A 14,985-nucleotide genomic window follows, 5' to 3' on the forward strand; every position below is an offset into this window, starting at 1 on the left:
ACCTGGAATCTTCAAGGACTTTAATTGATAAAATTTTGTCAATAGTTTATTTTCTCTTAGCTTGCCATTAAATCAAACACATTAACCACAACTAATAACCTCGGAGCCCAGTTATCAGGTGCTATTTTCAAAGATGTAATGAGTGAATGGGCTTCTCTGGTGGCTCAGCAGTAACGAATTGTGCCAAAGCAGGAGGTACAGGTTCCATCCCTGGGTAGGGAAGATCCCCTGGAGAAGGTAACGGCCACCCACTCCAGGAATCTTGCCTGGGAAATCCCATGGACAGAGGAACCTGGCAGAGTAGAGTCTGTGAGGTGGCAAGAGTTGGACACGACTTAGTGACTCATTCAACAACGAATGAATGAATGAATTGCGTTAACAGGTCCATGGGTAGAGTTGGTAAAATGGGAAACTGCACATACTGGAGTTACTATCAATAACTTGAAATGAGGGGAGTCCTGCAATTAACCACTAACAAAACATGACCAGTTTTATCAGTACTATGCTTAAGTCAGCATACATACTGAGAACTATATCTGAGATTGGAAAGGAACATTTTAAGTAACATATATTTCTAAAAGTATATTCTAATAAAGCTCTGATTAATGTTTTCAGTGTAGAAGCTGAGTGAGATTAACAATGAGTTTATACTGCAGACCAAGGATTCTGGGTTCATGAGCCCTATGAAACTGCGATGCGTTTAGTATATTTTTCATAGCTTTTATCTGAATCTCAAAGGAGTTTTCAGAGTGCTTAGAAACCACTGCGCTGAGCATTAAAGTGAGACTTGGGGAGAGAGAGGTAACATCAAGCATTTGAAAAGTACCTCTGATAGGCATGGTGCTACCTTTTTCTACATTCTCATAAATCTTCCCAATCAACACTGAAGTTTTTGTTTTTAATATTTATTTGCTCTGGGTCTTAGTTGAAGCATGTGGGATCTAATTCCCTGATCAGAGATCGAACTGGGCCCCCTGCATTGGGAGCAGAGTCCTAACCACTGGACCACCAGGTAAGTCCCTTAAGTAAGTTTTTATTTTATAAATGGGGCAAGAGTTTCTAAGATAAGTGACACATCTAACAGCCACAGCTTCCAATGGAGAGCAAATGACTAGCTTGTTTTTAAATTCTTAAGCATTTTAATAAAAAAAGAAAAATTAAAAATTCTTTAGTGTTTGAAAATGAATGTCGCTCATTTCTGTCGGACTCTTTGCCACCCCATGGTCTATACAGTCCGTGGAATTTTCCAGGCCACAATACTGGAGAACACCAGAAAACTGGTAACCATTCCCTTCTTCAGGGGATCTTTCCCACCCAGGGATGGAACCCAGGTCTCCAGCACTGCAAGCGGATTCTCTACCAGCTGAGCCACCAGGGAAGCCCTCAGTGTTTGGGGGAAGAAAAGAATTGCAGATTTATTCAGTGTTTTTTAAAAATCTACAAATTTAGGGGGAGAATGTATTAATAAACCTATTACAGAAGTAATTTGGTAACTCAATGTCAACTTCTCCTAGACATAGTTACTTTTAAGAGTTGAATGCATTAATTTTTTTGCTGAACCACCAGACTTGTGGGATCTTAGTTTCCCCACCTAGCCCTCAGCAATGAAAGCACGGAGTCCTAACCATTGGAATGCCAGGGCATTCCTTCCATGTTTCTTCTATACATATGATACTTTAGTAGTTACATCGGTGTGCAAATATGCCCAAATCAACCAATTCTCCAGAAAATTATGAGTTAAATGTTTCTAAAAACATAATAGTAACAGTTTTTGAAGGAGACTAGAAGTAAGCCAGCCTGTTTAGAAAACTGGTGAAAAGGTTCAGCTTTGTGGAACAGCCTAGACTAACAATGATTGGCAGTTAAATGTTTTCAAGCCATTAATTTGTTACATTGTAATAAGATATGAAGAATAGGAGGTGATTTAGGGAAAAATCTGGATTATGGATAGCCCTAAATATTAGGACATTCCAACTCCATTCTGTAGTCAGTGGTAAACATTGTAACACAAAGTTCTATTATCTGTGACAATTTCATTAGTATATCTTTGCCAATTAAAGTAGAATTATAGCATCCTATTCACCATTATCATTCAATGTTTACAACCACTTAGGTCCTAAGGATAGAAAGATGTCCTGTAACCAAGATCCACAATTACAGGGTGATTTTTAACTTCCTTTTGAGATTCTGTATAACAATGTTTTAACAAACAGACTAAAGGTTAATGACAGTAATAAATAACTAAATTCCATAAAAATATTTTGATTCTTTTAATAACATTTTTGATTACAAAATATAGATGTAACATCTGGAAGGTACAGAAAGTATAAATTAGAACACTTGTTTGTCATCTGAACCCTCTACTCTGTGAAAAAAGGAGTCTATCCATTGGGAATAAGACTGGAATGAGCCAATTCCTCCAGTTTCAAGCAACTTAATCCAATCTTATGTGTCCCATTTTTTATTCTTATAATGGAGTAAAAGATAGTATTCAAACGACACTCAAAAGTCTTCCTTCCAATGGCTTTTGGGCACCAATTAGGCAGCTATACCTTGGTTAAGTCAGTCTGCCCCTCACTCTACCAAAAACAAGGTAATGCTAAAATCTCCAACTAGACTCAAGTATAAATAAAAACACTATAATTATCCTGAGGCCAGTCCATAAGACACTAAATCAAACATTATCCAGCTTTCTCCAATTTTTGTAAGCATTACACAAATCTCCAAGTTACAGCGGGACAATCCTCTTCATTCTTAGTAACTCAAATCTACACTTGGAACGCCCGATTTAACAAATCTTGAGTCTACACACTTATCTTTACTCAGCTTCGTTGCCAAAGCACATGAATACATACTGAATACTCCTCAAATGAGGCTTGTATTTCCAATAGCTTAAAAAAGTTTGGGTTAAGAGCTACGAAAAACATTACCTAAACTTCACAACTAACTTGTATCTAATCTTAATAGGTACAAGGAGACCCACTCAATGCTTTCCCGACCCTTTTTTACTTTAATTCGCGACACACACAACAGGGAAAGTAAAAAAGAAGTTAGCGACACCATTAGAGACGACTTCAAAATTTGAACTTAATCAACATGAAAGCGCAAAGCATCCGCAATGTCTCCCAGCAGAGTCCAAGACCACCGCCTCGTTGGCGAGCTTCGCCTGAGCGTCCGCGGAGGCAGGAGGTTCATCCTCCTACCATTGATGATACCCCGGCGACTGGAAAAGCAAAGGTAGTCTTGGCAGCCAATGATAAGGATACGGCAGCTCTCAAAAACCAGAACCTCCATCCAAGAGCAAAGGCCTCAGCTGGTACCAAGAGCCCCCAGGGAACTGTGAGCCGTCGCATCCCGTCTCATCCCACCCTACCGACGGGGTAACACTCAGCAATTGCTAGGCAAAGCGCAACCGATCTCCAGAACGCGCTCCAGCAAGCCCACCGGGAGAGACAAGGCTACCTCCTAGCCCCTGTGGGGAAAATGGCGCCTCTCAACTCTTCTCCCTCCCGGCTAGTCACAAGGACCACCCTCCCTCCCTCGCTACAAAATGGCGCCTCCTGCTGGGGCCCCAGAATAGGCATAATTCACTTGTCAGCGAGGCGTTGTCGCGCTGGGATGAGCGGTTCTGTCAACCAGTCAGAAGCAGGAACTGTGGTTCCGCACTTTGGGTAAGCCACTCAGCCGCTGGCTGTAAGGCCAGGCGAGGCTGACGTCAGGTAAGGGGGCGTGGATAAGGCCGTCTTCTTTCGCGTCGCCTAAATTTGAGCCAATGGCAAGCAGGAAGCGTCCAGTGAGTGACGTAATGACAGCCCAATGGAGGCTGGGGGCGGGCCTCAGAGCCACTATGCGGGTTGCGGGGCTGGGGGGCCGGGCGGCTGTTTCCTGTCCTGGTGCATGGTGGTCGGACGAAGGAATTGTTGGAAAATTTTCTCGGAGGTTCGTATATAAATGTGTTTTTACCCAGTGTGCATTATTCTCCGCCCGGCCGCCGCCCTTAGCGCGGCGGCGCGGGCCCGCTTGGGCCCGGGCTCTGGCTCCGGCTGCTCAACCTCCACCTCAGGCCTTGCCGATCCTACGGCCGGCCGCGGTAGTTGCGTCTGGGCAGAAGCGGAGTTTATTAATAACCCGCGGCCGCCACTCTGGGGCGGCGGAGCTTTTCTCTCTGAGGACGCAAGGCACCCCCCCCTCCCCCAAGTATCGTCGCGTAGCGCCCCGCCTGTTCCCCTCTGGGGACCGCCGAGGGGAGGGAGTGAAAGAGGGGAGGGTGGAGCCCTCGGGAGCCTGGCGGCGCTTCTCGGCTTGACCTCCGCGCGGAGCGAGTCCCCAGGCGCCGCCGCGGCGAAGCTCCTCGGGCTGGGACGCTGGGCCCTGGTCAGCACCAGGCCCCGGCTGGCGTGCCGGTGGCAGAACTGGCCGAGGGCCCGACTGGGATCCCGCCTGCAGATTGCCCCCAGTATTTCCTCCCTTTCAGAGCATACACACATTTCTTGTTTCCCTCACTTGGAAACAAAAAAAGATTGGGGTCGTTGAGCCTAATGTCGAATATTGGAAATAACTGATTTTATCATTTGTTTTCTCGATTTTGGTGAAAAGAGTGAACGACTCCTTTTGTTGCTTTGTAACATTTATTGTGGAACGTCCATCAGTATTCTCTCCCCTTTTGCTTTTTTTTTTTTTAACATTGTTTACTCATTAAAGAAGTGATAAAATGATTGCCAAACTGATTTTAACTTTAAGATCAATTTAAGCTTTTGGAAGTGTGTCTAGTCAGCTGGTATAATCTAGTTGGAGATGTGAAAAATTGTAACTTCGAGGTTGTTGCCTTTGTCCTGAATCTTACTAGAAGCTGTAAGAGTCCAGTAGTTTTGCTGTAGTTGACAAAAATCTGTGCAGTATTTAATATTTTCCCTTGTCGGTCTCATAGTTTCAGTTGGTTATTAAGTGTTTAGTAAGAGACTTGGTAATGAAATCATCCAAAAGTTTCAGTAAGATAGTAACGAATTTTACCCAAGTGTATTTAGATTACTTTGGAAATTATTCAGTGTACAAATACTTTGCCCATTTTTTCCATAGCCACCTTTTAGTTTTTAGAAATAACAGCTTTATTGATAGAGTATACAGACCTTTACAAATCACCCCGTTAAAGTATGTAATTAGGTAGGTTTAATGTTTTCACGGAGTTGTGCAACCATTACCAAAATTTTAAAACATGTTCACCCCGCAAGAAACTTGATACCCACTAGATTTCTCCCGATTTCCCCATAATACACCTCTTTCCCCAACCACTAATCTACAAGTTTGTCTGTTACCAGTGTTTCATAAAAATTGAATCACACACTATGTGGGTTGTTGTGACTGGCTTCTTTCACTTAGCATGTTTGCAAGATTCATTCATGTTAGAGCATGTATGAGTACTTCATTTCTTTTTGTTGCCAAATATTTCATTTTTTGGACATAGCACCTTTTATTTATCCGTTCATCTGTTGATGTGGACTTTTAGGTTGCTTCTATCTTGGCTGTTATGCATAATGTTGCTATAAACAATCACATTTATTTATTACCTATCTATTCATTTGGCTCCTCTGAGTCTTAGTTGTGGCATCTGCAATCTTTCAGTTACATCATGAACATGTGGAATTGATTTCTCTGACCAGGGAGCTAACCAGGGCCCCCATCATTGTGGGTGTGGAGTCTTAGCCAGTGGACCACCAGGAAGTCCCCTCTACTGTTAGTTTAGTTGTTATTAAATGTAGGTACAGTTTATGATCACTTGAGAACTTTCTTGAGTCCTGATGTTCTTATCATTACTTAATTTTGAAGTTCTTATATAGTTTTTGTTTTTATATATGTGTTAAATTATTTGTTTGGCTGCCCTGGGCCTTAGTTGCAGCATATGGGATCTAGTTTCCCTATCAGGGATCAAACCCAGGGCCCCTGCATTGGGAACTGAGAGTCAGCCTCTGTGCTACTAGGGCAGCCCTTGTTTTTATTTTTAATTCGAGATTTTACCCAGTTCTTAGTCTTTTTGCTCTTGGCTTTATTTCAGGACATAGTGATTATTTAAAGAGTTGTTTGTGTCATTGCTGATTTCTATGCTTAATTTGCATTTTAAGGGGTAGCTTTTGTAAGACAGTGTATTGTATTATCAAAATGATCTTGTTTTTAAGATGGATCTATACTGAAAATCTCCCTCTCTCTCATAGAAATAAAAAGTTGACAACAGAGATACACCTTTTTTCAGTTTCCTGTAAATTTAATCCTATTTTAAAACCTTGCCACTGTGGGAACTCTGTACTCTGTGGAAATAACTTAATCCATTAATGTGTAGAGACAGGCATTTAACTCTAAACTACATTTTTTTTGTACCTAAAGCACCACTTTATAGAAATTCCTTGGTGGTCCAGTGATTAGGACTTGGTACTTTCACTGCCAGGGGGCCTGAGTTCAATTCTTGATTTCTGGAGCTAAGATTCCACATGTGGCAGCTCTACCAAAATAAATAAGTAAATATATATTTTTTAAAGTCAATTATTTAAAGTAACCTTTAGAATTTATTTTTTATCTTCTTTTTGAGGGGAAAAAACTTTCATAGGGATAAGGAAATTTTTTCTTTTTTTAAATTGAGGTATAGTTGATATACATTTTACTTGTTTAGGGTGTATAACAGTGATTCAGCATTTTTATAGATTGAAATTTTTTATTTTTAGCTTTAAAAAAAGTTTTTAATGGAGGAACCTTGAAAACATTATTTAGTTTAAGTGAAAGAAGACAGTTGTGAAAGACCATATACTATGATTCCATTTATATGAAGTGTCCAGAATAAGCAAATCTGTAGAAATAGAAAGTAGATTGGTGGTTACCTGTGGGTTTGGGAAGGGGGAGATAGGCTTTTCTTTCGCTGGTGATAAAAATATTCTGAATTCAGGTTTTGGTAATGTTTGTATACTCTAAATATACTAAAGTCATTGACTTGTACACCTTAAATTGATAAATTTTATGGTATGTGAATTGTATCTCAGTAAAGGTATTTTCAAAAAGGAAAATTATGAACAAGAGGAAAGCTTCTCTTGAATAACACATCTCTGAAACTTGTTTTTTGTTTTTTTCCTCCTCTGGCAATACCACTTGATGGAAATTCCCTAGCAGTCCAGTGGTTAGGTCTCAATTCTTTCACTGCCTGGGAGCCTGAGTTCAGTCCCTGGTCAGGAAACCAAGATCGTGCATGTAGTAGGTGAAAATAGTAAGACAGAGACGTTTATCTTCTCATTTAGCTTTAAACTACTGATAAACAGCTTAGTCGCTCAGTCATGTCCAACTCTTTGGGACCCCCATGGACTGTAACCCGCCAGGCTTCTCTGTCAACGGGAATTCTCCAAGCAAGAATACTGGAGTGCTTTGCCATGCCCAGGGATCGAACCCAGGTCTCCCACGTTGCAAGTGGATTCTTTACTCTCTGAGCCACCAGGGAAGCCCATTAATAGCAAACATACATGTAATGCCATGTGCTGTTACAAGTGACTTTTATTTGTAGTACCTCTGTGAAGTACCTGCCTTTTACAGATAGAGAAACTGTGGCACAGCGTTTTTAAGTAACTTGCCCAAGGTCACACAGATAATATGTATTCAATGAGAGTTTGAAGCAGGCTGGCTCAGGAGTCCTTATTCTTAAGTATAGCATGTCTTGTAAGTATTCCTTCCTAGATATAACCCATACTTTATATCAATAGGGGAATCCTCCTTAGATATTGTTGTATGCTTTAGTAGCTTGTTGCTATAAGTATGGGCTTCTCTGGTGGTTCAGTGGTATCAAGAATCTGCCTGCAGTGCAGAAAACCTTGGTACGGTCTGTGGGTCAGGAAGATACCCTGGAGGAGGGCATGGCAACCCACTCCAGTATTCTTGCCTGGAGAATCCCATAGACAGAGAAGTCTGGCAGGCTACAGTCCATAGGGTCACAAAGAGTCAAACGTGACTGAAGCGACTGAGCACGCATGCACATGCTATAAAAGCACTGCTTCTACTCTGGAGAAAAACAGGTAATTAAAGTGTACTGTGGTAAGTGTTATGATAAGGGTATGGACAGAGTGTCTTGGGAAATACAGGTAAAGCATTCAGACCCAGTTTGGGGAGTTGAGATAAAACTTTCTGGTGGAATCTGAAGAATTTAGCCAAGTAAAGAGAGAAGACGGAGAAGGCAATGGCAACCCACTCCAGTACTCTTGCCTGGAAAATCCCATGGTGGGCTGCAGTCCATGGGGTCGCTAAGAGGTGGACATGACTGAGCGACTTCCCTTTCACTTTTCACTTTCATGCATTGGAGAAGGAAATGGCAACCCACTCCAGTGTTCTTGCCTGGAAAATCCCAGGGACAGGGGAGCCTGGTGGGCTTCTGTCTATGGGGTCTCACGGAGTTGGACACGACTGAAGCGACTTAGCAGCAGCAGCAGCAAAGAGAAGGAAAAGTATTCTAGAGGAAATGAATGGCACTGTTCAGAGCCCAGATGCAAGAGATACCTTGGGCTCATGTAAAAGTTGTTGAGCGAAATGGTTAGAAGGTGATTTTACCACTTATGTTGTGAAGTTAAGGACATCGTTTAACCTGAGTTTCTTTCTTCATCTGCAAAATTGTGATAAAGTGATACTTAATTCGTAGGATTACTAAAAGGATTAAATGATTTAGTGGTAATGCCTGGCATATAGTATTTTGGAAGAGTAAGTTATCATTAAATTTTTAACTTATTAATAATATTATTAAATGATACTAGTATCATTAGCTACTAGAATTTTAATCAGTGTTGCTGGAATGTGGAATGTGAAGTTGTACTAGAATAAGACTGAAGGATAGACCAACTTGTCTTGATTTGCCGAAAGTAAAAGTGTTAGTTGTTCGGTCATGCCAGTTTGTGAGTGGTTTTACTGTGTTTAGAACCATGGAGAAAAATAGTTACCTTAGAAAGGAGCAAAATGAGAACAAAGTAGGATACGCCTGTGTATACACACATAAGCACATTTTAGAGATTGAGTTCACACCAGTACCTCCAATTCCAGCTCATCCCACGGAGCTCTTTGTTTTCTTCCCTTATTCCATATTTGCATTTCCCTTCTTCCTTAATGAGAGCTCTGGCTTCCAACAGCATTTACACATTTATTCAATGTTCAGTCTTTTATTATGTCTAAAATAGTTTCCAAGCTGTTTTGCCTTTGAAAGTGTTAGTCGCTCAGTTGTGTCTGATTCTTGCGACCCCAGGGGCTGTAGCCTGCAGGCTCCTCTGTCCTTGAAAGTCTCCAGGCAAGAATACTGGAATGAGTAGCCATTCCCTTCTCCAGGGGATCTTCCCAACCCAAGGATGGAACCTGGGTCTCCTGCATTGCATGCAGATTCTTTACTGTCTGAGTTAACCAGAGAAGACCTTGCCCAAGACTATTCCAGTTTTTTTTTTCTTTTTTATTATTTATTCTTTTATATATATATATTTTTTTATTGAAGTGTAGTTGACTTACAGTGTTTCAGGTGCACAGCAAGGTGATTCAGTTATACAAATATACATATATTATTTTTGAAATTATTTTCCATCATAGAGTATTACATGATATTGACTATGGTTCCTTATGCTATACAGTAAACCTTTGTTGCATATCTATTTTTTAATTAGAAATCTAGTATTCTATTCATAAGTCAAACAAGTGGAATAAAAATGTCATAATTTTTTCAGTTAGGCAAAAATACATATATTTTTAAAAATATATAAAGTATACATATTTATATATATGTATACAAAAGCTTTTCTACTACACTTGATAAAGACTTGGGAAAGAATATCAAAAAAGAGATGGAGAACATAAGCTAAATGAAATGGGAACACTGAATATGAGATATCAAAAGTGAAACAAACTAGATAAAAGTAAAAGTTCATCATGTAGTCCAGTTTTTAAACATGACTGCTCATTAGAAACATGGAGCTGTGGAGGTAAAAGCAATACCTGAGCACTTGTATTTTTCAAAAAATTTCAAGATAATTCTGATATGTATCTGGATTTTAAAAAGTGATTACAGATTTTTCTGTTAGATCCTAGTTTGGGTAATATGGTAAGTGGAAGTGCATATAAGCACAGGTTTTCATCCACTCAGCTAGTCTGTGTCTTTTGGCTTGTGCGTTTAATCCATTTACATTTAAGGATATATTAAGATCCTGTTACCGTTTTCTTAATTGTTTGGGATTTATTTTCTGTAGGTCTTTTCTTTCATTTGTGTTTCCTGTCTAGAGAAGTTCCTTTAGCATTTTTTGGATAGCTGGTTTGGTGCTGCTGAATTCTCTTAACTTTTGCTTGTCTGGGAAACTTTTGATTTCTCTATCAAATGAAAAGGAAGAGTCTTGCTGGGTAGAGTATTCTTGATTGTAGGTTCTTCCCTTTCGTCACTTTATTTTATTTTTTCTTCTTTTTTTCCTTTCATCACTTTAAATATATCATGCCATTCCCTTCTGGCTAGTAGAGTTTCTGTTGAGAAATCAGCTGGTAGCCTGTTGGGAATTCCCTTGTATGTTATTTGTTGTTTTTCGTTTGTTGTTTTTAGTATTTTATCTCTGTCGTTATTTTTTGTCAGTTTGATTACTGTGTGTCTCTGTGTGTTCCTCTTTGGGTTTATCCTTCCTGGGATACTCTGCTTCCTGGACTTGGTTGACTATTTCCTTCCCCATGTTCAGAAAGTTTTCAGCTATTACCTCTTAAGATATTTTCTCAGGTCCTTTCTCTATCTCTTCTCCTTCTGGGACCCCTGTAATGCAAATGTTGGTATATTGAAAGTTGGTGTGTTTATTGTTGTCCCAGAGGTCTCTTAGGCTGTCTTCATTTCTTTTCATTCTTTTTTCTATATTCTGTTCTGTGGCAGTGATTTCCACCGTTCTGTCCTCCAGTTCATTTACCCGTTCTTTCGCCTCAGTTAATCCTGCTATTGATTCCTTCTAGTGTATTATTCATCTCTGTTTATTCTTTAGTTCTTCTAGATCTTTGGTAAACATTTCTTGCATCTTCTCAATCTTTGCCTCCATTCTTTTCCCAATATCCTGTATCATCTTTACTATCATTATTCTGAATTCTTTTTCTGGAAGAAAAAAACACCTCATTTAGTTGTTCTCCTGGGATTTTATCTTTTCCCTTCATCTGGGACATAACTTTCTGCTTTTTGCATCGTGATTAACTTTCTGTAATAATGGTTTTTGTTATAGCTGCTGTGAGACTGTGCTTCTCCTTGCTTCTTCTGTCTGCCCTCGGATGGATGAGGCTGCTAAGAGGTTTATATCAGCTTCTTGATGAATGGGAAAAGCTGGGTCTTGCTCTGGTGGGCAGGGCCTTGCTCAGTAAAGCTTTAATACAATTATCTGCTGATGGGTGGGGTTGGACACTTTCCCTGGTAGTTGTTTGATCCAGCCCTGGGATCTGTGGGCTCTATGGTAGACTTAATGGTGAACTCCAAGAGACTTTATGCCAAGAGGGACCCTCCAGTGCCCCTGTTTCTGTGGTGAGCCCATTCCGATCCACGCTTCCACAGGAGGCCCTCCCAACACTAGTAGGTAGTTTTGGTTCAGTCTCCAGTGTGGTCACTGCTCCTCTCCTCTGGGTCTTGGTGCACGCAAAATTTTGTTTGTACCTTCCAAGCTTGGAGTCTCTGTTTCTCTCAGTCCTCTGGAAGGCCTATAATCAAATCCTGTTGGCCCTCAAGGTCAGATTCCCTGGAGATTTCCAGTCCCTCTGTTGGATCCCCAGGCTGGGAAACCTGATGTGGGGTTCAGAACCTTCACAACAGTTCGAGAACTTCTTTGGTATAACTGTTCTCCAGTCTGTGGATCACCCACCTAGTGGGTATGGGATTTGATTTTATCGTGATTGTGCCCCTCCTACCATATCACTGTGGCTTCTTTGTCTTTGGATGTGGGGTATCTTTTTGGTGGGTTCCAGCATCCTCCTGTTGTTGGTTGTTCCAACAGCTGGTTGCAGTTTTGGTGCTCTTGCAGGAGAGCTGAGCACACACCTTCTACTCCACTGTCTTGAACTGGAAACTATACCAATTTTAAAACAAATTCCCCCCAGAGAAATAAAACAGAAGTGAAAGTTCCTTGACCTGGGAACCTTGTCAGTATTGGGCAAACCAGGATGATTGTATTGGAGAAGTTAGTAGAACCCCAATCATGGTATTTGGACTTTATGGGTAAGTGGGAAAGTTTTGAAGGTTTTTATGACAGAGAAATGCTCTGATTGGATTTGAAAGCGCTTGGGCTGTGCTGTCGGAGAAGGCAATGGCAACCCACTCCAGTACTCTTGCCTGGAAAATCCCATGGACAGAGGAGCCTGGTAGGCTGCAGTCCATGGGGTGGCGAAGAGTCAGACATGACTGAGCGACTTCACTTTCACTTTTCACTTTCATGCATTGGAGAAGGAAATGGCAACCCACTCCAGTGTTCTTGCCTGGAGAATCCCAGTGACGGCGGAGCCTGGTGGGCTGCCGTCTATGGGGTTGCACAGAGTCAGATATGACTGAAGCGACTTAGCAGCAGCAGCAGGACTGTGCTGTGGAGATCAGGTTGAAGGAGGGTAAAGGTGCATTTCAGGAGGCTGATGTAATAACCCAAGTGGTGATGGTCGCCTGAATTAAGACCACCTAATAAGAGAAGTGAATGCATTTGACAGATATTTAGGAGGTAAAGTGATCATTTTTGGTGATCAGTTGGAGACTAAGGGGGATTTGACTGCTGGGTAGGTGATTGTATCATTGAGGTAGAAAATACAGAAGTAGAATTTTATGGCAAACTGTTTTGAGATGGAGGTGGTTGTGGACCATGAATGTCATCAAGGCCAACAAGCAGCTAAATAAATAGATCAGAAGCCATTAAGAGGAAAGACTTGGAAAAAAAAAAAAAGAGGAAAGACTTGATCATTTTAGAAAGCTTGTAAATTATAGAGATCTTTGAAACCATGGGAATGGATATGATATTCCAAGAGGAAAAGTGCATAAAATGAAAAAACAAATGAGGATGCAAACTTGGCAGGTTCTCAACATTTAGGAACCCGTCGGAGAAATGGAAAAGGATTGGCTAGGAAGCTGGAGGAAACCAGGAGCATGTGGATGCGTAGATTCCAACGCAAGAGAGTATTCTAAAAAAGAGAAAGAAAGGAAAAGGTCAATGGTATCAAAGACAGAAGAGTATCCATCACATTTTTTTTAATGTTTAACTATCAATAATATAATGTCTGGTCATTTAAAAAAACTTTTTGAAAATTTGGGGTATAATCATCTATGTTCAATTTGATGAGTTTTGGCAATTGTATACATCCAGATGATCATCACTCAAAAGAAGATAATAGAACATGTCCATCACCACAGAAAATTCCCTTGTTCCCCTTTCCAATCAGTCCCCTAACCTTGCAATCACGTTTTATTCTAACACTAGATTAATTTTGGTGTTCTTGGAAGTTATATTAATGGACTATCTTACTTCCCTCAGCATAATAATTTTGAGATTCATACTGTTATGTTTGTGTATATAATTTGTTTCTCTTTATTGCTAGGTAATAATCTATTGTATTAATTTATCACAACTTTTTTTTTAATCCTTTCTTTTATTGTTGGACATTTGAGTTCATTCCAGCTTGTTACTATTATGAATAAAGCTGCTATGGACATTCTTGTATAAGTCTCTTTGTGGATGGATGAATATTTTCATTTCTCATTCATGCCTAGGAATGGCCGTTGAACTTCATGTTAAAATGGAGATCAGTGACCAACCAGAGAGTTTCCATTCTTAGGGACAGAAATCAGATAGATGGCAGTGGGAAATCAGGAAGCATTCTTAGTAACAGCTGTTAAGGAAATCTAGCTGTGATAGGAAAGAGATACAAGTAGCTGAGTCAGAGGTGAGTTTTTTTGTTTTGTGTTTGTGTTTTTTAAGTTATTGATGGGAAGAAACTGTGGGAGAGAGGGAAATTGTTTACAGAAGAGGTCCATGAAATCCCTGTGGAGGAAAGACAAATGAAATGGAGAGTACAGGTTGAAGAATTGGTCTTACCTTGTAGGAAAGTAATGCGGTAGGAGAGAAGGAAGAAATGTGCAGAAATGCAGTGGAGTGAAGTTTATTGGCAGAGAATTCCTCTGATGACTTATTTTCTGTGAAATTGAGGGCTGATTAATTGAAGTCCTGAAGGAGACAGAGTGGGGGAATAGCAGAAGAGGGGGTGGAGGTTTGAGACAAATGGAAAATATTTAAATAGTTGCCATGAGGAAACAAAGAAATGTAAGTTTTCTGGACAGGTTTGGGGATTCAGAAGAGGCTGGAATAGCCTAAGAACTTTTATGTCCCTTCAGGACTATTCCATCAAATAAGTTTTTAGATCTGAAAAATGCTTTGTAAATATGAGACCTATACAGTGTTATTTCTGACTAGAGATGTATGTTTTTACTGTCCACGTTTAGTGTCGTATTCCTTGTACTTTTTTGTACAAAGGATCTATTTTGTTGCGGTTGTCTGTCAGGAGTGCTCTATGTAATTTTCATAATTGTCTCACAATGTTTTGCTTCCCTTACCTATGACAAGATGAGCAATTTGAATAATAAAATATTAACATATACAGTGTTTATTTTGAGGGAAATAAAGAACAACCTAGGATCACAGTTAGAAGTGGGGTTTGAATATATCAGAACCTCTCTCCTGCTCCTTACTTCCTCAAACTCCCTAGACTCAGTGCAGGCAGGCCAGGGCATGCTTAGTAAACTGAACTATGTAGGAATGTCCTTATCAAGCCCTGCTGTTAGCACCGCATTGTTGAGGTTTGAGAGAGATTTTTTTTTCGGTTCTTTTTCATATCGGGTTCAGTTAAGAACAGACCATCACCAACATTGACGTTTCTGATGACTAGACCTAGATGTCCATTTCTAAATTCTTGTCTCTGTCCTCACAGCTTTTTCTCACACATATTTTAGTTTTACTTCTC

The 14,985-nt window shown here is 40.3% G+C and overlaps 1 protein-coding gene across 3 annotated transcripts in view; it reads left to right on the forward strand.

Moving 5' to 3' along the window:
- Positions 1-3,841: 3,841 nt before the first annotated feature.
- ZNF143 (zinc finger protein 143) overlaps positions 3,842-14,985 on the forward strand; it is a 63,350-nt gene continuing 52,206 nt past the window's right edge. For 2 of the 3 annotated variants that reach the window (XM_020874453.2, XM_020874454.2), the window contains exon 1: positions 3,842-3,939. In XM_020874453.2, coding sequence (XP_020730112.2) covers positions 3,898-3,939 — 42 coding nt within the window. In that variant the 5' untranslated portion in view covers positions 3,842-3,897. The remainder of the gene's footprint in view (positions 3,940-14,985) is intronic. The other variant, XM_020874456.2, reaches the window with a different exon arrangement.

The sequence above is a fragment of the Odocoileus virginianus genome, chromosome 10 (assembly GCF_023699985.2).
Source record: "Odocoileus virginianus isolate 20LAN1187 ecotype Illinois chromosome 10, Ovbor_1.2, whole genome shotgun sequence".
NCBI lineage: Eukaryota > Metazoa > Chordata > Mammalia > Artiodactyla > Cervidae > Odocoileus > Odocoileus virginianus.